General features: G+C 40.7%; 8 protein-coding genes across 8 annotated transcripts; 4 read left to right on the top strand and 4 right to left on the bottom strand.

Annotated features, from left to right (window-relative positions):
• Positions 1 to 71: 71 nt before the first annotated feature.
• Positions 72 to 4,325, top strand: LOC115631881 (protein male-specific lethal-1). The gene is made up of 2 exons (XM_030528730.1): positions 72 to 1,782; positions 1,845 to 4,325. The coding sequence occupies exons 1-2, from the start codon at positions 295 to 297 to the stop codon at positions 3,534 to 3,536; spliced, it is 3,180 nt and encodes a 1,059-aa protein (XP_030384590.1). The 5' UTR covers positions 72 to 294; the 3' UTR covers positions 3,537 to 4,325.
• A 532-nt stretch (positions 4,326 to 4,857) lies between these two features.
• Positions 4,858 to 9,943, bottom strand: LOC115631884 (hydroxylysine kinase). Its single transcript, XM_030528733.1, has 3 exons — positions 9,107 to 9,943; positions 6,010 to 6,134; positions 4,858 to 5,925 (listed from the first exon to the last, which is right to left on the bottom strand). Exons 1-3 carry the CDS (start codon positions 9,400 to 9,402, stop codon positions 5,105 to 5,107), a joined length of 1,242 nt encoding a protein of 413 aa, XP_030384593.1. The 5' UTR covers positions 9,403 to 9,943; the 3' UTR covers positions 4,858 to 5,104.
• On the top strand, positions 6,268 to 8,420 carry LOC115631882 (exonuclease 1). The gene is made up of 2 exons (XM_030528731.1): positions 6,268 to 7,178; positions 7,237 to 8,420. The coding sequence occupies exons 1-2, from the start codon at positions 6,375 to 6,377 to the stop codon at positions 8,392 to 8,394; spliced, it is 1,962 nt and encodes a 653-aa protein (XP_030384591.1). The 5' UTR covers positions 6,268 to 6,374; the 3' UTR covers positions 8,395 to 8,420.
• Positions 9,944 to 10,372: 429 nt separating the features above from the next.
• On the top strand, positions 10,373 to 12,744 carry LOC115631883 (glutathione S-transferase C-terminal domain-containing protein homolog). The gene is made up of 3 exons (XM_030528732.1): positions 10,373 to 10,473; positions 10,855 to 11,655; positions 11,712 to 12,744. Exons 2-3 carry the CDS (start codon positions 10,873 to 10,875, stop codon positions 12,696 to 12,698), a joined length of 1,770 nt encoding a protein of 589 aa, XP_030384592.1. The 5' UTR covers positions 10,373 to 10,473; positions 10,855 to 10,872; the 3' UTR covers positions 12,699 to 12,744.
• LOC115631885 (NEDD8) lies at positions 12,702 to 13,490 on the bottom strand. Its single transcript, XM_030528734.1, has 3 exons — positions 13,292 to 13,490; positions 13,042 to 13,172; positions 12,702 to 12,976 (listed from the first exon to the last, which is right to left on the bottom strand). The coding sequence occupies exons 1-3, from the start codon at positions 13,307 to 13,309 to the stop codon at positions 12,889 to 12,891; spliced, it is 237 nt and encodes a 78-aa protein (XP_030384594.1). The 5' UTR covers positions 13,310 to 13,490; the 3' UTR covers positions 12,702 to 12,888.
• A 458-nt stretch (positions 13,491 to 13,948) lies between these two features.
• LOC115631515 (homocysteine S-methyltransferase) lies at positions 13,949 to 16,267 on the bottom strand. The gene is made up of 4 exons (XM_030528285.1): positions 16,130 to 16,267; positions 15,054 to 15,296; positions 14,558 to 14,997; positions 13,949 to 14,482 (listed from the first exon to the last, which is right to left on the bottom strand). Exons 2-4 carry the CDS (start codon positions 15,208 to 15,210, stop codon positions 14,087 to 14,089), a joined length of 993 nt encoding a protein of 330 aa, XP_030384145.1. The 5' UTR covers positions 15,211 to 15,296; positions 16,130 to 16,267; the 3' UTR covers positions 13,949 to 14,086.
• Positions 16,268 to 17,373: 1,106 nt separating this feature from the next.
• LOC115631470 (homocysteine S-methyltransferase 2) lies at positions 17,374 to 18,980 on the bottom strand. The gene is made up of 4 exons (XM_030528223.1): positions 18,875 to 18,980; positions 18,504 to 18,720; positions 18,000 to 18,445; positions 17,374 to 17,947 (listed from the first exon to the last, which is right to left on the bottom strand). The coding sequence occupies exons 1-4, from the start codon at positions 18,908 to 18,910 to the stop codon at positions 17,561 to 17,563; spliced, it is 1,086 nt and encodes a 361-aa protein (XP_030384083.1). The 5' UTR covers positions 18,911 to 18,980; the 3' UTR covers positions 17,374 to 17,560.
• A 649-nt stretch (positions 18,981 to 19,629) lies between these two features.
• On the top strand, positions 19,630 to 21,509 carry LOC115631966 (nucleoporin-like protein amo1). Its single transcript, XM_030528833.1, has 3 exons — positions 19,630 to 19,780; positions 19,917 to 20,040; positions 20,094 to 21,509. Exons 1-3 carry the CDS (start codon positions 19,704 to 19,706, stop codon positions 21,105 to 21,107), a joined length of 1,215 nt encoding a protein of 404 aa, XP_030384693.1. The 5' UTR covers positions 19,630 to 19,703; the 3' UTR covers positions 21,108 to 21,509.
• Positions 21,510 to 21,915: the final 406 nt, after the last annotated feature.

Here is a 21,915-nt window from a genome sequence, read left to right as displayed (position 1 = left end):
TAACGCACGCGTAACTATTTCAATAAATATTGCATTATATTTGGCTAATTACTGTCACTAAATGCCATGCTGTGCAATCCATAAACATGTCAAATTTGTGCACAAACACATTTTTCTGGGAAAAGCGATAGAAGAAAAAAATTAAGTGTGGTGAAAAGACGATTTACGCATTTTACTGTAGTATCAGCTGCGGCTGTAGAAGTTGTCGTGGTGGAAGCGTGTGTGCGCGAAACAAACAAAACAAATACCGAATTATGATATTTTAAGCGTTCGCAGATAATAATTGAATAAGCAATGGATAAGCGATTTAAATGGGGTCTCAATCATCCATATTATTCTGCACGAGCATGCGCCGGCCCTGGTGATTACTACTATCCTAAACATGCAAACAAGAATTATATACGCCAGCATCACAGCCACAGCAAGCACGACACATCCGGCAGTAAAAACTATTACTATAAGCCGCCACGTCCTAATGCTCATGGTCTTGCCAGTATTGGAGCTGCTGGTGCAATCGCGCCTCCGGCTCCAGGCAATACCGCCACAGCCGGTAATGCCAGCTCCGACTTGGTTACGCTAATTGTCGAAAATAACAATCTCAAGCGCATGATTGTGTTACATATGAACTTAATGCAGGAGCAAACCGACAATATAGCAGCCAAGGACAAGGAGCTGGAAGAGGAGAGCAGTAACAACGCAGCATTGCTTTCACAGAATCAAAAACTAATAGGCGATAATTCAAATCTGAAAGAAGAGAATGCAAAACTTGAAGAAGAGAATGCGAAGCTCGAAGAAGAGAATGCAAAACTCGAAGAAGCTATCGAGGATCTGCGACGACAATTGCGGCGGAATATAAAACGGCCGGTCAATGCAGATAATGATGACCATTCACCGCCGACGTCGCAGGCGAGGGTCTTGTGCCATGTGGAAACCCAAACGATTATTGGAATGTCGATGGTACATATGCCTAACCAAGTACAACCACATCCCCCACCTCTTCACCTGCAGCATCAGCAGGAGCTAGAGGAGCCAGATACAAAACAGATCGTTCAATACGAGCAGAAGCTGCAAATTTTGCCACCGCAGGAACAGCAGCAAAAAGAGTTGCACAATGAACCACATTACTTGCAGCCGCTGACTGATCCACACTTTCAGCTAAGCAAACCGAAGGTTTTGGTCACATCAGTGGCACAGCTGCCTTCAGTTGCACCGGCGACGAATGCCTCCCTAAATACAAGCGATAGTAAAGTAAGGGGCGAGTTTAATGGCGGGAAAAAAGTCAGCACTATAATTTTGAGACGTGTGAATCAAGAGTCCAGTCTCATTTCCACCTCAAATCACAGTGTGCATGATGAACACGCCGAACTGGATGATGGGCCGCAGCTTGTAGATGGGGAGGTGGAGGTGGTTACCGAGACAATCATTGGTGCTGAGGAGGAAGTCTCCAGATGTGGACCAGTCGACGATGTGGGCGAGGAGGTGGAGTTGGAGGAAGAGACTGCTGATAATAATGATCACATTGAAATACAACCCGTTGAAATCCCTGTCGAATCATCAGACCAAGAGCTGCCTGCTGAGGAGGAGGAGGAACGGCCATTGGTGCCAGTTATCAAAAGTGTAGAAGTGAAAAGGATTGACATAGAGAGGCCCGCTGAGGAGGAGGAGGAGGAGGAGCGGCCATTGGTGCCAGTTATCAAAAGTGTAGAGGTGAAAAGGATTGACATGGAGAGGCCCCTAAATATATGGAATGACGAGTCTTCGCGTTCTAAGTCGCTGTCAAAGGTAAGAGTTAAAATGCGTAGAGCTTTCATTGATTTTAAATGCTGTAAAATATATTTTTCTAGTTGGTTTTAACGGACACAATGCCGGTGGCCCCAGTTAAACGTGGAGTTAGCAACGATATCGGACTTATTTCCAAAAATCAGGTCACGCCTTCAGCTCATTCGACACCAAACCACCAGCAAAAGGTGCAACAGAAAAATTCCGATGTGAAGAAGTTGGAACCTGTCGCTGTGACTGCTAATGAGGATCACGCAGCTACGAAGCGCGTTCATGGGCACCATGGCCACCTGAGATACACTAAAGATAAAATCGTTACCGAAGACCATTTAGAGTATGCTGATGAGGGACTGTTACAAACAGAAGAGGTACAAAATGAATCCATTATCGACGATCTACATACGACGATAGTGAATATATCAGCAGCTTCAGCAGCAGCAGCAGCGTTTATTGCAGAGTCAAAAAGAAATGTTGCAGCATTTCCTAAAAATAAGCATATAACGCAGAAGGTGCAATCGGAGCCAGCGGTTGGGAATTATCTGGTAACAAAACTAACACAAAAGAAGCAAATGGAACTTTCAAAGAAGCCTCGAGTTGGCCCCCTTTCTAGCAAGCTGAGTTACCAACAACAACAGTCGGATGCGGTAAAATCGAATTGTACAGCGCCAGTGCCAGCGAATTACACAAAGACCAGTAAGGCGACAGCACAAGAGCCACGGATACTGAGTATTGAGGAGCAAACAAAACAGAAATTGCACAAGCACATTTATAAGCAATTGACCCAAGTGCCGACGTTGCATCTTAAGAAATTTCAGAAGGAGATTAAAAACTCAAACTTGATATTTCCACCAGAACCAACAACTCCTGCGGCAGCTTCAACACCAGCGGCTCCAATTACTCCCGCACCAACGCCAACGACTACGCCCTCATCTACACCACAACCAACGCCAATATCCTCCGCCTCACCGCAATCGAAAACGGAGGTAACTGGTACAAAAGCAACACCGTTGACACCACAATCCATCAGTAGCGTTAGCAGCACCACCAGTAATAGTCGCCGGACGGTAAACAACTGTACGCCACATGCCTACACAAAAATAAAGCCCACCTCTAGATTCCTCAGTACACCATATCTGTATACGACGCGCGCCTATGAGGATCAAGAAGTGCACTGCGATTTCGAGTTCTTTTTGGAGGAGGCCGAACAGCTGTTTTCTGACAATCCGCACTTGGAAATACCCAAATGGGAGCAGGTTGAGCTACAGCCAACGACAGACAATAAAGATATCGAGCCGCTACTCGACGATGATTTTATTAAACGACACGAGCCGCATGTGCGGGATGAGAACATTCGCAAGAAACGCGATGCCCGCAGCGTGCGGGACCAAATAACATGCGAGAATCTGCGCAAGCGACACAATCAGGATGAAGTGATAGTGAAGCTCGACCCGCTGCCCATGTCCACATTCTATCCGCTACCCAGCGATATAGAGTCAGTTGAGTTTGTTAATGATGTGTTTGTCCAGGCATTTGGCGAGAATTTGGTGAATCTTCAGACGCGTACCGACTTTACACTGCCCTGGCTGGACGAGACGAATGCCAAGACCGCCATTGCGACTGCCAAGGCGCGTGCCATGCCGGTGGCCACACTGTCCAGCAAAAAGTTACGAACGACCGCCGCTGAAGCGAGGCATCAAGAGATGAATTCCTCGTTTGTGTTCCTAAAGCGACGCAAGCAGCAGCGGCGCCAGCGTTAACGAAGCCCATAGGCAGTGTAAAAAGGAGCATTGAGTGGCGTGCCAAAGGTTCATATAAATGACGACGTTGCTTATTGAATGCTGATTTTGTTTTTATTTTTTGTCTTTTTTTTTAATTAACCACCTTTTTTAAGATATAACAGTCTTTAGTCCTTATGTAGAAAGTTAACAATAAACTAAGGAAATATTTTAGTTAGCTGTATTTCCGAAAATATTTTTTTTTTTTTCAAATTTACCTTAGAATGAAACCAATGTCCACATCGGATTATCTCAGCATTAACACAATAATCGCGACAAACCGTGATAACCAAAATATAACTTATGGATGCAGATACAGCTCGTAGCGACCATAAAAATTGGGCTGTTTTGGCAAACAAAATGAAATTTTTAGACTTATTTTTAGCGGAATGCTGAAAACTTTAATTTTGTTGTATAATTTATTAAAGCAACCCATACTTATTATAAACAATTTATGTAACTAATTTTTTTTTTTGCAATATCATTTATGTACGTTTGTGTGGGTCCTAGGGCCGAGTTGGTACTCAGGTATATTGTCCGTGCGCTTGGGACCTTATGTTCTCTTCTTTTTTCGTTTCCTTAGGGAGCCAGTGTAATAATGTAAAAATTGTAGTCTTGAGTGTGTGCAGAGAGCGTATGCTTTGGTATGCCAACGAAGTTGAATATGTAGCTTTTCTTTAGTTTCTATTGTCTGTTTTATTTTGTACCAAAAAAAAGAAGAAAATATTAAGATTAACTACGAAATAAATAAACTCGATTTTTCAAACTAAAGCATATACTATACTATCTAATGAGTACGTATGGTATTTATTTATTTGCATTTTTAATTGTTTAATTCTACAACAACTCGCAGTCACTTTATATGTAACATTTGGCAGTCCTCGAGACTCCGTTCATTGTATAGTTCTAGGAGTAAAGCCATTATTTGTATGAAGCACGTAGTATATTTTTCTGTTTAGGAAGCTATCCAGCTAAGCATCGGTTAGTTAACCAACATGTGATTTGGTTTGTTTATTCCCCAGATGGGCGTTGAGCGAGAGTTGGATTAAAATTTTATAACGCAATTCCATGTAATTAGTCATAAAATAGTTCAATTTTAATATGCCTAATTATAACTAAAAAAAAGTTGTGGAAACTTATACCTACCCTACGATTACGAATAATGAAAGAAGATGCAGCTGTAAACTATAAATTTAACATAAAGTTTAACAAATAGAGAGATCCCAATATTCTTAGCAATTATGTCCGAACTTTTATAACAGGAAAAAAGACACAAAATTCTAAATAAAAACCACATCCAATGTACTTGTAAATTTAACTGTTTAACAAGTTTTAATGTTAAGATATTATATGTATGTATGTATATATACATAGAACACATTAATATACAAAATAGTATAAAAATAACGATAAAGCATATTTTCAATACTTTGGATTCAATTAGTTTTTGTCAAAAGACAGTAGCTGCTGTTATTGATATGTTATATTATTTAAAGATAAATTGACGAATGTATACTCTGGTGAAGTGTCATCATGGGATTGGGACCGACCTATTTGTGGCTTTGCGTCAGATACTGATGGCCAGTAGTCTCCCAAAGTTCGTCGATCGTATCGAATTTTTCGCGCCAAAGCTGTTCAATTAAACGCCAACCCTGCTCTTGGGTAACCAGAACGTAGTCGTTGCTTGGATGCAGCGTGTGTGTATAGGCGCCCATGACCAGACTCTGAGCTAGACGTGCCGCCACACAATACTTTAAATAGTCACGTTCTATGGAACTGATGGGCCGCACCATCGTGTAGCCGGACAAGAAAATGCCGCCACTAGCTAGGTCTCTGGCCTGTAGCATCATATAAGCCATAGCTATTCCGATGTCGAACAGCACTGGAGACTTGCTCGTATCTCCAAAATCTATAATGCCTGTTACGCAATATTCGTTCGATGGTCCTTTCGCCACTACAATATTTTGCTCATTAAAATCACCGTGAATAATTTGTTTCTCCAGTCCCGGCAGTGCACTCAACACCTTTAATTCAAAGGCATCAATTATCTCTTCAATTATTGCCTGTCGTGACAGATCTTTAAGGGCATATAGGAAATCCCTTAGTTGTGGCGCCGATTGTAGCATCCAAATGGTTTTGTGTGATTCATACGCTGGATGAGTGAAATTTTTCATTACACCATTCAGTTTTGCCAAGTATTGTCCACTCTGGTAAAGTAGATTCTTGGTCACCTCGATTTCGTGGAACATCTTGCCCGGGACGAATTCCAGCAGCCGCACGACATTGCCACCTCCGCCACTGAATCGCTCCACAGAGTAATATTTGCCACATGCATTTACAATTGGCTTTGGACATTGTACCTTATTCTTAGCTGATAGGGGCATACAGAAAAATGAGTGCAATTAGTTGCAACAGTTGGGCAAATATAAATAAGAACTCGTTTGTCAATAGTTACCTAAGTATAATAGCAGTTGATTTTGAGCGTCCACAATGTCCTCCTTCTTCGAATCTAAACTGTTAACAACTTTCAAAACATAGCCCTGCGGACAATGTGCTACAATCAACGGATTTTTTACATTACTGAAAGAAAATACCAAAGAAAATATTAGCAGTTAAATAGGTGTTGGAAAAGAGACACTTATGTGATTGGCATAGGAGTAAGAAGCAGAAGCAAGCGCATGACATTTGTACATAATTTTGGCGGCAACAGCTGTATATTCGACATCGTCTTTGTTTTTAGTAATTGTTTTCTGTGATGTGTAATTGATTTAAACAAAAAGTAGTTGTTCTGCATCCCGAAATAATTGTTCCTATCTTTCAATGGGTATCACCGGCCTTATTCCATTTCTTGAGAAGGCATCTGTTGAGCTGAACTTAAAGCAAATCCGCGGCAGCACAGTAGCAATCGACACATACTGTTGGCTACATAAAGGGGTATTTAGTTGTGCCGATAAGTTGGCTCGAGGTGAGGATACAGATCTCTATGTACAATACTGCCTAAAGTATGTGAATATGCTGCTTTCGCACGACATCAAACCAATTCTGGTGTTTGACGGCCAGCATTTACCCGCCAAAGCACTAACGGAAAAGAGGCGTCGAGAAAATAGACAGCAAAGTAAGAAGCGGGCGGCGGAGCTGCTGCGCTTGGGTCGTGTGGAGGAAGCGCGATCACAAATGCGCCGTTGTGTGGATGTGACACATGAAATGGCACTGCGGCTAATAAAGGAGTGTCGTTTGAGAAATATCGATTGTATTGTAGCGCCTTATGAGGCCGATGCACAGATGGCTTGGCTCAGCCAGGCTGGATTGGCAGAATACGTTGTTACGGAGGATTCGGACTTGACGCTTTTTGGCGCGCAAAAGATTATATTTAAGCTTGATTTGAATGGCTGCGGTCTGCTCGTGGAGGCTAAAAAACTCCATCTGGCCATGGGCTGTCGTGAAGAGAAATATCATTTTGATAAATTCCGACGTATGTGCATTCTATCTGGTTGTGATTATTTGGATTCGCTGCCTGGCATCGGTCTGGCCAAGGCCTGTAAATTTATGCTCAAGACCGAACAGGACGACATGCGCTTAGCATTAAAGAAGATTCCGCAGTATTTGAATATGCGCAACTTAAAGGTGGGTGATATAAGCTATACATATAAATAGTATACTATTGTTATGATATTGTTTTTAGGTAGATGACGAGTACATTGAGAATTTTTTGAAAGCTGAGGCCACCTTTAAACATATGTACATCTACAATCCCCTGACACGACGTATGGAGCGTTTGAATGCCCTTACAGAACACGAAACAGACGAACGTTACTGCAGCAATGCGGGTTCATTGCTGGCAGATAGCGAACAGGCACTGCACCTAGCTCTGGGCAACTTAAATCCCTTTACGTTAAAACGCTTGGATGATTGGCACCCGGAACGTGCCTCTGATTTCAGCTCACTGCCAGCCAAAGCTGTAAAATGCGCAAAGCATAAAAGCATTTGGAAAACCAATCATTCAGCTCCGCCCGCAATTGAAAATAAGTCGGATCAGGTGGACTGTGCTCTCTATTTCAAGAAAGTCGATTTTACCAGTCAAATCATAAACACTGAGCTGGATATGAATCAGCGTTTGGAGCGGGCCAAACAAACTGAAGCTGAAGTATTTTGTCTGTATAACTCGGGAACGAAACGCAAGCGGAAAAGCTCTAGCAGCAGTGGGGACGATGAGGCCCCATCGTCGCGAGAATCGCCGGCCCAAACAAAGAGTCGCCATAATCCGTTCGCCAAGGAACAAAAAGCGTCACCCGTTTGTGAAAACGGTTCGCTTTTAAAGATACTCAGTCCTAAAAAATTGGATCCGACAGCCGCAGATGTGGGGCCACTGGCGCGTTCGATAAAGCGCAGCATCTATGCAAAGAAGCAGGTAGAGGTGCGTAGTCGTTTTTTCGCCACACAGCCCACAAAACAGTCATCAGAGGCTATCGAGACGGCTTTGACAGAATTGCCAGTCGAGCTGGAAAAGGAATGTCATTCCCCAAGTAAAATAAAGCGGCTTGAGAATACCATAGAATCAAATAATAGTGCACCGGATGTGGATAATGTTGTGCTCTTATCTTCGGACGACAGCACGGAGTCGACGACATTGCTCAGCAGTCAAGAAACGAACAGCAGCACCCACTCTTCCTCAAGCTTAAAGTTGCAGCAATATCAGCCACAAAGGAGTCGTCGTCTGGGGCTTTCGAAGCCGAAGCCATCCAAGACATCGACATTCATAAAGACGACCAGCAACTTGAACCAAATCAATCAGCCAAAGCTCAGCATGTTTGGATTTCAAAAGAGGCCTGTACTAAAGTAATTTATAAATTAATTTCTTAATATTTATTTGAGAGCTTTTTTTGAGGCATTTATTTTGTTTGTAATATTTTTTTTAGTGCTGGCTTTTATTTGGCTTGTTTGTTTTTCAAATCGGCCTGTCCTAAAGTAGCCTTAAGATTAATTTATTAAACAGAACAAACATTCATCACTCGGTTGTAAATTTACATTTGAAAATTCTTTTTTGCTGAATACAATTATTATCCATAATAAATATAATAATTAGAAAATCAACGCACAGGCCAACCTTCAAGGTAAAGGCCGCGAAGTAATAACCCCACTTGGCTTATAGATTGTAATTCTCAAGGACAATTTAGGGGATAAGTTTAGGTAGTTACTATGCAATATCTAGAAAATTGTGTTCACATATGTATGTCAAACGGAACATCAGTATTCAAAGCAGTAGAAACAAAATGGATGTCTCTAACTACAGAAATGTGTCTTCGAGATAACAAAAGAATCTGTTTAAATTGTGAGTGCAGGCTAAGCGTATGGCGCGGTACGGGTACTATATACACATGCGAGTGACTGTGTATAAATACATATAGCTATGAAAAGCGTTGCGCTCAATTACTTCAACTAACAACTTTAATTAATTTGCTAAAAATAGCATGTATCGAATAGAAACAAACATACAAATATGTACATATGAACGAATTCCAACATAGATAAATTCCTTTCGATTTTCAGCTCACCTGTCCTCCTTGATAAAATAGTTGCGATCATCGTAAGAAATTAGCTCCTTGATTTCGCTTATTGTAATGCCATAGAGGCGTCTCACCAATGTCTCCACATCTTCAGGCTTTATTTTAGGCTTTATATCTGAGCCTGGCTGCAGGAGGTCGCACTGAGGGCTTGGTTCCGTCGATGAGGCGGTTTGTGTAGGGGGTGCGTTCTCTTTATTCAGCCTTTGCGCGCCATCGTATTCGTGATTCAAGGTATACGATTTTTTGGACATATTTGTCAGCTCGACGTTGTTCCATTGCTCCATTATTTGTATATACGAGTATGTATGTATGTATTTGAAATTGCAAAGAATTGCGCCTGTATTGTAAAATTACTCGTGCTTCTCGGTAGCGCGTTCAAAAGTGAAATAAAATTTGAGATACTGTAGACCGCACCGTGTAGCTTCAATTGAAACGAGTTCGTTGGCGTCGCATTCGCTTCTTGATATCTGCCTTAGTAGGTATATATATGGATATACGTGTGTATTAAGGCGTATGTGTGTTGATGTGTTTGTGTTTGCGTGCCTGTTTGTCTCATTTGCCCGGTTAATTTATTTTATTTACTCAATTTTTTATTGCGATCTGTTTACATTTTGATTGCGTAGGTGCTGGTCTGCCCGCCGTAGTTGTCGTCTTTAATTTTCACAATATAAGAGGGCCTTATCAGTTTGGTTGCAGTTACAAAACCGTCACAATAAGTGTCAATCAAACACTAAGTCGTGATTCGACCCATTAATTTCACTTAACGCGATTTAGTGCTCATAATTGTATATACAAACAAACATACATACACACAAATCTTGAAGATTATAAAAGATAACATTCGCTTTAATATCAAAATCAAGTGAACAGCGCTAAGAAAGTTTATCTGCATTCGTTAGAAGAGTTCTGCGCTGAAGCTTTTGAATTTTACTTCGAACCAAGTGAAGGCCATTTGCAGAACCTATGCGTTTTTCGAAAGATCGTACATTTAGGAATATTTTGCATAATTTGATGGAATTTGGTGGCGCTAATAGGGTTGAATATTATCTGCTCATATATGGAAACTTAATAACAGCATAAACTATCGGAAGAATATACATTTGAGTGTATTTCTAAAATAAAAATGATATCTAGCCGGATATCTATCCAGGTTTTGCTTAAAAATTTTTTTTAGAACTGTTCATAGCTCATAGAAACGTGTTGGCCTTGACATCATATGAACTACATATGTATGTAGTTTATTGCTCATAGCCCGAGTTAGACGTTTTAATGTGCCTTACTCAATTTTCTCAGGGCGCGAGTACTAACAATGCCGCTGATAAACGTAGTCTTGCGCACCGGTAATTATATAAAAAGTAAGTAAATAACATCTACATACAATACACATATTTATAAATACATTCACATATGAGAATACGTAAACAAACACTCAAAGGGAAAATTTGAAGGACAACTTGTATTTGTTGAATCTTTCTGTTCTTTTTACAGGCAGCGATTTAATTTAATGCACATGCTTTTTTATGGACTTGGCAATTCTTTGTTAATAAAGTTAAATGTAAAAAAAATAAAAGGTCGGAATAGTCTATTAAATAGTCTATTCGAAAAAACTAGCTGTCGCTGTGAATGGCAAAAGTGTTCTTCTTCAAATACAGCGCCCAGCTGTATTTATTTATTTTTAACATAACCACAAATTTCCCTGCTGTTGCTTTGCCATGATTATTTTTTTTCATTTTTAGTTCGTCTTCTATTAAACAATGGATCAACTGTACTTGGAGATCGAAATAAGCACACAGAATGAAGAAACCTTAATATACGCTACAGTGCCTTCGTTTATCGTGCTCTACACATATCGCTACCTCCATGAACCGAAGAACATAAAATTGAATTTTGTGGCAACAAAAATAAAGACTGGAAAAATACCTTTACGCAGCACCCAGCTGCGCCGCGAACTTACCGATCATCATATTATATTGAAAGATGCTGCAACTTTGCCAGCGATTCGCGATCTACGTCTTCCCATCTACGGTAGGGAAGAAAACACCTATATTGCCGGATTGTGTGCTGTTTGTAGGGAACTTATTAATCGTCAGCCTAATGCTGAGTTGTGCAAGCTGTTGGGATTTAAGTCTAGTTGTTTACTGGCACCCGCTGAGGCTTCCGTTTGGACACGTTTCTGTGAGGTTGACGTTGTCAACGCGGTTAGTCAGCTGCATGATGGTGGGATGTTGGAAGAGGTGCCTAATCCTGTAGTACGTTTCGAGCAGCACATGAATGAACCAGTGCGCATGCATAACATATACAAACAGGCCAGGGAACAGGCAAATCAGAGTGAGAATGATTCAAAGTGCACCCGCAAGGGACGAATTGTTATTAATTGCAGCACGCCGAAGGAAGAGCTACTGATTGAGCATCGTTTCGCAGAGGGAGTTAGCTTCACCATTGCAGACTTAATACTCTATCCAATGTTTCGTCTAGTCTTTCAGCAATGTCCCCAAATGCTATCGCACTTTCCATTGATGAGCACTTGGCTTTGCGAGGTAATTTGTCATATAATAATGAAAGAAAAAAGCTAATAGTGTCGGATTTATTGCAGGTAGACGCATTTGACGGGTCATGTGCGAGAATTCTAAACGAACTCTATGTGCCATATTGTGCACATCTAACAGAGAAGCTTCTCAGCATTCCAGACTGTGAGGCGACCAGTCTCTATAAGGCCGATCCTAAGCGATATCGACCGCGCAATCGTATTTATACCATCCAGTCTGAAGTTGACGCAGCCTTATCAAAGTTAGCGCAGCTGCACTTGAACTTCACAGCCGAATCCGAGCACTCATTCGGCGACAGACTGATTGACTGGCAGCAAATAGAGCCCGCACATGCCGAAAGTTCGGCTCTGCCCAAGGAGCGACTAGAACGTAAGCGTCAGCAGTTGGAGAACATGGCAAACGCTGTAGTCTCTCTGGCGCGTTCTGGCGATCGAATAGTCGATTTTTGCAGCGGTACCGGACACTTGGCCATTTTGCTGGCCCTTAGATTGCCGCACTGCACTATTATTGTCACCGAGAATAAGGCCTATTCGTTGGCGCACGCACAGAAACGCGCAGCAGAACTTAAGCTGAACAATTGCATATTCTATCAGTGCAATATAGACTACTTTGTGGGGTGCTTCGACATTGGCGCTTCGCTGCACGCTTGTGGCACAGCAACAGACATTGTTCTGCAGCAATGCCAGCGTGTGAATGCGCGATTTGTTTGTTGTCCTTGCTGCTACGGTTCCCTACAGCCCATGCCACATATAGCGTATCCGTTGAGTGAATGCTTTCGCGAGGTACTGAATACTAAGGACTATTTGTATATAGCGCACACAGCAGATCAGGCACACGAGTTAGGCACAACGAACTGTAAGCCAGAAACTACTCTCCAAGGCTTGAATTGCATGTGCATAGTAGATACGGATCGCAAGCTGCAGGCGGAGGAAGCAGGCTATGAAGTGATATTGACGCGGCTAAAACCGGAGCAGTGTACACCAAAAAATCATTTGTTAATTGGACGATATGTGGGCGGAAAAGATGCAAGATGATCGTCACTTTGCTTGATTGATTTTACTAACTCAATAAACTTGTGTATTTTTGTACAAATGCCGCTGATAATTTAATTTGAGGGGCTGGCAAATTCGGTAAAAAATGTGTGTTGAGCCCTGCTGGGCATCCATATCTTAATTGATTACCAATTAACTACATAGTAATTTTGGAGCGTCGACTCCTCCTAGCTTAAAGCATTCCTCCGCGCAAGGCCAAAACCAAATGCAACACCGAGCCGCCTTGAACTTTGTAGTCAGCGGCAGTTTTGTCGTCGTTCCTGCAGAATTTAAATAATGACAATTGGCGTTAGAATCACTTTTGATTAATTTGCAATTGACTTACATTTGCTTGCCGGAGAAGATCAAACGTTGCTGCTGAGGTGGTATTCCCTCCTTCTCTTCGACGCGCTCCTTTATGCGGTCCACTTTATCTGTGGGTTCAATGTCGATTTCTATTTCCTTGCCGGTCAGGGTCTGTAATGATGAAATGGCAATATAGCAATACGACGCTTTGCTGGTGTTCGCTCCAGACGTGTGCTGCAAACGCTGACGCATCGCGTCCATCGAAATTAAAAAAGAATGTGAAATATTACCTTTACTTTGATCAACATTTTTCACGGTTATATTGCTAACGCGTTTCAAGGACTATTTACAATGAACTTTTGTTTTAAACTTATTAAATTTGCAATTTTTGCTCTTTGCGGATTAACAGCGTGACCGTATTATATGTTTGCTAAACACACCGAATTTGTCAGCCCGCCTTTGTCAAAAGCTTCTTCTTCTTAATTGCCATTCAAATGTTATTGCCAAATGTTAATTTAAAGGGCTGCTAAAACAGAATGAATTGTTTCGGAGCGCTTGGATAGTGCTGTACAAAATTTCTGTTCAAAGTGAAACGTAAAATTCAATGCAACTTTTCATTTCTCTAATTTTCAAAATCCACACCGGCTTAGGACAAAATAATTTAGTTTAAGTTAGGCTATATAGCTTACATCGTCGCTACCTCTAAACGTAAATTGCATTCTAAGTATTCGTTTATTTTTTGAAAAATAGTACTTCTTGGACAATCATATTTTTGTTTTTGCATCGCTGCTTATTGTTCACATATGACCCAAGGATGTGAATATTATTAAATTCTTTATGAGAATGACAGTTTCCATCTGTCCGTAAAAATTTAACTTCCGACGAACCAATGTTTCCAACATTTTCCCAGAACACCACAGATATTGCAACAATGAACAAGAATTAAGTTGACGTTATTCAGTTTTCATTTTATCTTCTTTTTATTTTAAAAAACTAGTGAACCTACATACATATACTTGAATTGAGTAACTTAATAATATGGCCCTTTTGCGTCTGAGATCAGAAGCTCAATTTAAAATGTTTAGTCAGGCACCTTTTCTCAGCTTGTTGATTGCATGTATCGCTTCGCTGATATGCCTTATGTCCCGGGCATAGGTGCGACAGCAGCCACCAATAATTTTTGCACCCAATTGTGCCCACTCGGGTACAAAGTTTTCCAGTGGGACACAGTGTTCACGACCATGCCACCCGTCAACAACGTTATACACTTCCCCGCTGTTGGGATAGACGACCAGGGGGATTTTTTCCTTGGCACTGCGTTCACCATTAAGGCTCTTGAACAATGGCGTCACATGTTGTGGATGTACACAGTTAACGCCGAGGGCTAGGCACCTGTCAAGAGCATTACGCTCCCGCAATAATTCCCAAATGCTGTTAGCAGCATCCGAAAAGTACTCGCCATGTGCCAATGTTTTCTCGTCCTGCGAAAAGGGATGTTATGGTAACTAACTCACACACACACACACAAATAAGGTTGCTGGACCAATAGAACCTACCTTGCACTGGAAGGTTACCCAAAACTTGACATCCGGGTAGTCGTCGCAGAGCATTTCGACCAAAGCTTCGGCCTCCATTTGACAGGGTATTGTTTCAATAGCCAAGCCATCAACTCCTTCCTCCAGGCACGCCTCGATCCTTACTCGGTGCCAATCTGTTATCGTTTTCGCCGGCACGTAATCGGCATAGTCGCCTGTGTACTCAGAGCCGTCGTGCAGGTGTGCTCCAAAGGGTCCAATGGAGGCAATTATAAACTTATTCTCGGGTATCTTCTGATGCGACTGATAGTATTCAGCCTTGTATTTGTCCATGGCAACATGAGCCAAACGCACAGTCTTCTTTATCAGCTCAATGCTCTCCTCTTCGTCCAGCTCCAAATACTCCATATAACCTTCGACACTTGTCTGATAAGTGTTTGTCAATATGATGTCCGCACCGTCTGTTCAAATAAATTATTTATATTCCATTTTGTCATTGTTGCTACGCCGCACTTACTCTGCAGAAAGTCCAGATGTGTGGCCACCACAGCTGCCGGATTTGTGGAATTGAAACGCGCACTCCACAGCGGATCGCCATCCACTGCGTCACCCACATGGACGGACATTTGTGTGCCAAATCCGCCATCTTTCACCAAAATGTCCATTGCTGCCATCTTTATTTATAACGCACGTATTTGGAGAGGAGAGGAGAGGGGAGGGGACATACGTTCACAGATAACACGATCGCCAATTGAGAGCGCTGTAATAATAATATGTATATTACAGATTAAACACATACAAGCCATTATCAGCGGCTAACGCTTTTGTTTTGTTTATTTTTTTGTTTGTTTTTTTTTTTTTGCTTTTGCTATGAATGTGAGCCTTGACATCTGGTTGGTTGATAGAGCAACAAATAAATCAATTTATTTGCACAAATATTTGCTTTGATTAATTCCATACATTGTTGTTTAAATGCAGAAAGAACGAGTTTGTATTTCTTGACCCTATCGACTCCGACAATTATGTAACAACATTAAAGTTATTGCAATAACAAGTGGAGATTATACAAAATTAAATGTTCTGGCCAAAAATATAAGCAAAAATAATAGCAATACAAAGTAAAATTTTAATTTTTTAGACATCAGTAATAAAAAATTTAAGCTCAAAACTATATTTTGCTAAAAAATGCATGGCTAGCATCCAAATAAACTTCAACGTTTGAAAAAACTAAGTAAATTGAAGAGATCGACACAATAAAAAGACATTCCGTATAAGTCTTTAGAAAAAATTAGCCTGAAAAATGTAAAATTTAAATTGGATGATCTTGAACAATTAAAATTAAAGCCCATCAATATCTGCTACTCTATTACAGTCCGATTAAGCTCCAATATTTCATGTAGGGGCAATCGCTTATACAAAAAGCATTATAGTTTAGTTCTGTGTTATTTATTATCAATTATATGTTTTAAATATAATTTTTTATATTGAAACCACAAGCAGAGAGAGTCAAATCGGTAGACTTGAAAATAAATGCTAAGCAAACGGTTTTTCTTAGTTGGGTTCTGATGTTCCCCTGTTTGGGTGCAAACTCACCTTGAGAACTTATTTATTATTGGTATTTTGTTAACTAATTAAAATGAGAATCCCCTTAGTATATAAAGGATCGCTTTATATTACTGTGCTTTGTGTGTTTAAGGCGTTCGCGACACTTTGATTGCTGCTCTACTCCCGTCGAGCGTTTAAATGTTTTTATGCCATTTGTAGGCTTTTATAGCAGCTTTGCTTATCATCTCCGACAAAAACAAATCCACTGGTGGCCAGCCAGCTAGACGAATGGATGGACGGGACGAGACGAGACGTTTTGATGAACGAGCCCAGTGAACTATTTTCCGATAAGGAGGGGACAAGCGAGCGACTTCGGCTTCCACAGCTGTCAAACAATAACAACGGCAACGACGCAAGTCGTCGGCCTGTAACAAAACACGACGACTCGCAGATGGTGCTGGGGATGGTGGATTGTCGAGAGGGCAAGCGGAATGATGAAATAGTTCACGTTCAATCATACAGCTGGTCCGCCGGCTGGTGTATAAGCCGAGCTAACAACGTTGCCGCGATAACCTTTCGGGGGACATCTCAGCCAAACCTGTTTACCGACTGCGCCATTTTTCCAAGTTTATTTAAACATTTGCCTTGAAATTTGGCAAGTGTGTCGGACAATGGCTTCCGTTTTTTCAATTCAAGCTGAAGATTATAATATTATTTAACAATTTTAATTATTTGTAATCATTATACATATGTATGTACATATTTTGGGCGCCACAAGAGAATGAATATGTAGAACGACTTGTTTGGTTATGCTGATAAAGAATAAATATACTTGGTGATGTAGCACTCCTTCTTCTTTGCCTACCAAGAACTGAAAAATTGCATCACATAAGTACAGAATATAACGGGGAATACCCAAAAACAATTCAACTAAAATTAAACTCTTGAGTAACAGAGTGTTCGTATTACAGAGTCTACAAACAAAGTAACAGAGAGCTCGTGTTACAGCGTATACAAGCAAATAGTCTACAGCAATGTAACAGAGTGACTTTTATTGACTTTGGTTCGAATTATTATAATTATTATAGCAGTTCATTAACATTTTTAAAATAATATCAATTGTATCTTTTTCGTTTTGAATGCCAAAACAAATATAACAAAACATTTAGTTGGATTTTAAATCAAAATTAACAGCTTATAACAATATAATATGGATTAATATAGAATCAAGGCCGGTTCCCATTATTAATATTAAGTTATTTCTTATCTTAATGTTCTGTTCTGTTTACAAATAGAATTATAACAAAGGGCATATTTATGTTTATTGAGAGAACTTATGTATATGTATATGGGTCAAGGTATAGAACTATTTATTTAACTAAATATAGAATATACATATACATACATATGTATATCATCTATCAATGAACAACGCCGACGTCAGTGTCACTGTCAACGTTAGCATCGGCGTCGCGTCATTTAGTTGTTATTGCCAATGTTATCAATGCATTGGCGCATTTGTAGAATATCGGCCGGGTAGACGCGGCAGCAGCCTCCTATAATGCAGGCACCTAGACTGCACCACTCGGGCACATAGTCGACCAGAGGTTTTAGGTCCTCACCGGCAATCCATTCGCCCTTGTCGCTGTCATAGGTCTCGCCCCTATTGCTGTAAACGATCAGAGGAATGCGCTCTTCGCCGGCTGCGGCATTAAGGGATATGAATAGTGGGCTTACAAAGGAAGGATTTACACAGTTGACGCCGATTCCCAGTAAGCAAGACTGGGCGTTATGCGATTGGACAATACGCCAAATAGAGAGAGCTGCCTGTGCAAAAGATTCACCATGGGCAAGGCTCACTTCATCCTATATTGGAAAAGTTTAATGAAGAAGAGATGTCGCAACCTTAAGCACTCACCTTGCACTGAAACGACACCCAGAATTTGACGCCCTTGTGTTCACGCAGTATGAGATCTGTGACGGCCTCAGCTTCTATCTGACAAGGTATAGTCTCCACAGCAAGTCCATCAGCTCCTGCCTGTTTAAGGCACGTATCAATGCGTGTGCTGTGCCATTTTTGCAGCTGCTCTTTGGTCACTTTGTCTGCATATCCGCCACTATATTCGGATCCGTCGTGTAGGTGCGCACCATAGGGTCCAATAGATGCCAATACTAATGGCAGACCTGGCTCAAGGTGTCCACAACCCGGCGCCAGCTGCTCCATGTACAGCTCCCTGGCCTGCTGCGCCAGATGCACACTTTTGGCCATCAAATCGATGCTCTGCTCACGAGTCAGCCCCAGGTACTTGATAAAGCCATCTACGCTGGACTGGTACGTGTTACTCAATATAATATCGGCTCCACCTAGTAAATTAAAAGAATAGGAATATCCTTAACTGTTACTCCAATTTCCCATACATACAGAGCAGAAAGTCTAGATGGGTTTGAACCACCGCCGACGGATGGGTCCAATCGAATCGAGAGCCCCACAAAGGATCGCCGTCCACCTTTTCACTGACATTGTTTGCCAACTGGCTGGAAAAGCCGCCACATTTTAGTAGCACCCCTCGTAGTCGTTTGGCCTGTCTCTGATCTTCGAAGCTCATTGTAAATGCCTTTGTGCTGTTTTTCAGACGTGCCTACGTGACAATAACACCATTAATCACCAATGGTCATCGGGCAACTGCTCTTTTCTTATTTATGTATATATGTCATATATCGAATTTCTTTGTTAACTTTTGTTTATATTTTTACGTCCGATAAATGTAAATTAACAGCTGAGAACTGGAATACCTTTGAACTTTTTTCAGATAGTGTTGTTCTCTGCATAAATTGTATTACATCTGTATGCACATCAGCTGTTTGCAATTGTCGTTGGCTTTGCCACCATCGCTACAGGTGGTTAGGCCAAAATCTGCCACAGCTTTTGTGTATACAAATTATGTTTACAACATTAATTAAACCAAATATATTTACAAGAAAAAAGAAGTAGCTAAAACTTTTGCACCCACTAAGTGTTTGAAGAATTTAAATTATTAGGAACAGAACAGATGTTTTTCAAATGTAGGTCTGCGCAATGCAATTAAAGCTTTTCATACACATATAGGCACAAAAGCAAAGGGTGGCCAATTTGAATTTGCCGGATAAGCTGTTATTATCCACTCAACTCATCGATATAATTCCCATTTTTAGCCGTTCATCGCTAAAGCAGTTATCGTCAGCGCACTTTGCAAAACAGCGCGTACACATCATCGCATACAATAATATAAACTAAGAGTAAATGAAGCAATTAAATTATTTTGCAAGGAACAAATTAGTTTTAGATTTGAGACTGGGGAATGGTGGGTCTATACAGATTTGAAAATAAGCTATTATTATTCTCCCAACACATCGATGAAAACTCGAATCCCATCATGTAATCGGAATTGTTACGGAGCGGCGCTATAAATGCTTGTAAATACCAAAAAAAAAACTCGCTGGTATCTACTTTGTAAAAAGTACATGGCCACTCTGGCGAAACAATGCTTTAAAAGTAGAATGTAGAACGTAAACAAAATACATTTAGAGAACAGAACACATAGTCATTGGTTTTCGATTCTGGACATTTATATTTATTCCAAAAATGGTGCTTTGTCGTTATTTTCAACAGGGCTCTTGCCGCTTTGGCACCAAGTGTAACAATGAGCACTTTGATCTTAAGTAAGTATTGTGCTGCCAAACCACATTAATTACTTAATTTTAAGATTTAAAAAACACCACTGCCCTGATCCCTAAATCCACCAATCATTCTTAATCTTTATTCGCGTCAATTAACCAAACTTTCTCTTTATTGCAGGCAAATTCTAAAAACTGATGTTGAGTCCTCCATCAATGGTAAAATGTGGCCTTTTTCTTGCTACGGACCGTTCAAGGACAAGCCAAGCTTACCAAACTTCATAGAGGACCAGTCAGTCGAGGAGGTAGTTATTAAATATGCATATTTTTATACAGTTTTTATATAACAAATTTGCAGGTGCGCTGGCTTTGCTATCAGTCCAAGGGTCAGAATTTCGAGCAATTTCATCAGCAATTTAACAAGGAAGTAATGGAGGCGACAAACAAAATGAAAGCTCTTTTGCATGTCACTCCACAAATACTGGAAGTGGTCATAAAGGTGTATGACACTCCTATTATAGACACTGTAAAGCCGCCCGTAAACAACAACAACAACAATCCCTTTGGCTTTGGCACTGGAAATGCAGCGGCAACAAATTCAATTTTTAACAAACCTACTGCCAATACGGGCAGCATTTTTGGAGGTGGCGGAGCCGGCAGTGCGTTCAGTTCACAGCAACCTACATTGGGGCAGCAGCAGGGCTCAAATATTTTTGGCGCTGCCTCAACGGCTGCCAACCCTGCCGCTAGCATATTTGGCGGCGGCGGTGGTGGTGGTAATGTATTCGCCCAACAACAACAAACGTCGATTTTTGCACAACAGCCCCAGACCCAACCATCGTTATTTGCACAGCAGCAGTCACAGCCCCAGCCCCAACAGCAACAGCCGCCACAAAGTGTCTTTGGCCAACAACAGCCAACAGCGACACCATTTCAGAGCAGCAACATATTCGCTCAAGCAGCGCAGCCCAAAATAGTCAGTACCTTTGGACAACCGCAGCCACAATCAAGTTTTGTTGGTGGCTTTCAACAGCAGCAGCCACAACAACAACAATCGGTTGGTGGCATGTTTGGCCAACCACCAGCGGCTATTATTGTGCCCAATAGCGGCAACATCTTTCAACAAACTTCAGCAGTACCGCCGCCTTCCGCGTTTTTTAGTCAGGCGACCCAACAACAGCCCCAACATCAGATCCAAGCGCAGCAACCGATGCAAGAGTCGGCAGCCATTCAGCAACAGCCTAGAGATAGTGCCTCCTGCTACAGTTTGTTGGAAAACTTAAGCGCCGCGGAAATTGAGGCTTTCAAAGCTGAGCAATTCATGCCGGGCAATTTGCCATTTTCTCCGCCACCTCGAGAGTTTATCAATTAAAAAGCCTATCAAATTCACAGAGTTTATCAATAATCCTTAAGAGTGTGTATAGAATTTGCTAAGATTTGAAGTCCTCGAGAAATGATCAATTAACGTAAAGAATGTGAAAAAATTCGCATAAACGTACCTTAAATTGGATGGCAAAGTTCAGTTGGAAGTTCGTTCAGTGCAGCTAAATCTAAATATTACATTATTTGGCAATAGATATGGTTTAGAAACGTAACTAAAAACATTGTAACGAAGTTCTCAGAAGTGGCCATCAAGTCGAGCGTTGCTGACCATCTGAATTAATTTTTTTAAAACGTATTTTTATATACACATATTTCTAGCCATTTTTGTGGATGCCAAATGGAGTTCATTGTTTAAAGTTGACTGCTTAATTATTAAAAATTCAATAATAAATGTTTTTTTTTTTTAAATATTTGTATTTATTGATCATAACATAGGTTGACCAATTTAAAGGCCCGTACAGGTGTAGTTTCTGTTTATATATATGCACTATTAAATAGGGTTTTACAATCACATATGTATATTTGTATATATAATAAATAATATTTCTAGAAAAAGATAAATGGAAAAAACGATAAACAGATAGGTGTAACTTTGGTAAGCTTAAATTCTATAATTATATTTTGTTTGCAGTAATGTAATTAATTGCAAAGCAAAGTTGGTTATTAGGTCGCCTGACTAACATTCTTTGGATAACGCAGCAACGCAAAATTCTCCAAATTCTATGTACAATATGGTTAATATGGTTATAGAAAAAGGTTCAGTTAGCTAAATGCTAAATCTTTTTAATTAAGCAACC

The sequence above is a fragment of the Scaptodrosophila lebanonensis genome, unplaced genomic scaffold (genome assembly GCF_003285725.1).
Source record: "Scaptodrosophila lebanonensis strain 11010-0011.00,11010-0021.00 unplaced genomic scaffold, SlebRS2 tig00001412-arrow-pilon, whole genome shotgun sequence".
Classification (NCBI taxonomy): Eukaryota; Metazoa; Arthropoda; class Insecta; order Diptera; family Drosophilidae; genus Scaptodrosophila; species Scaptodrosophila lebanonensis.
Note: the sequence above shows the minus strand (reverse complement) of the source record. Positions and strands in the feature narration are given on the sequence as shown.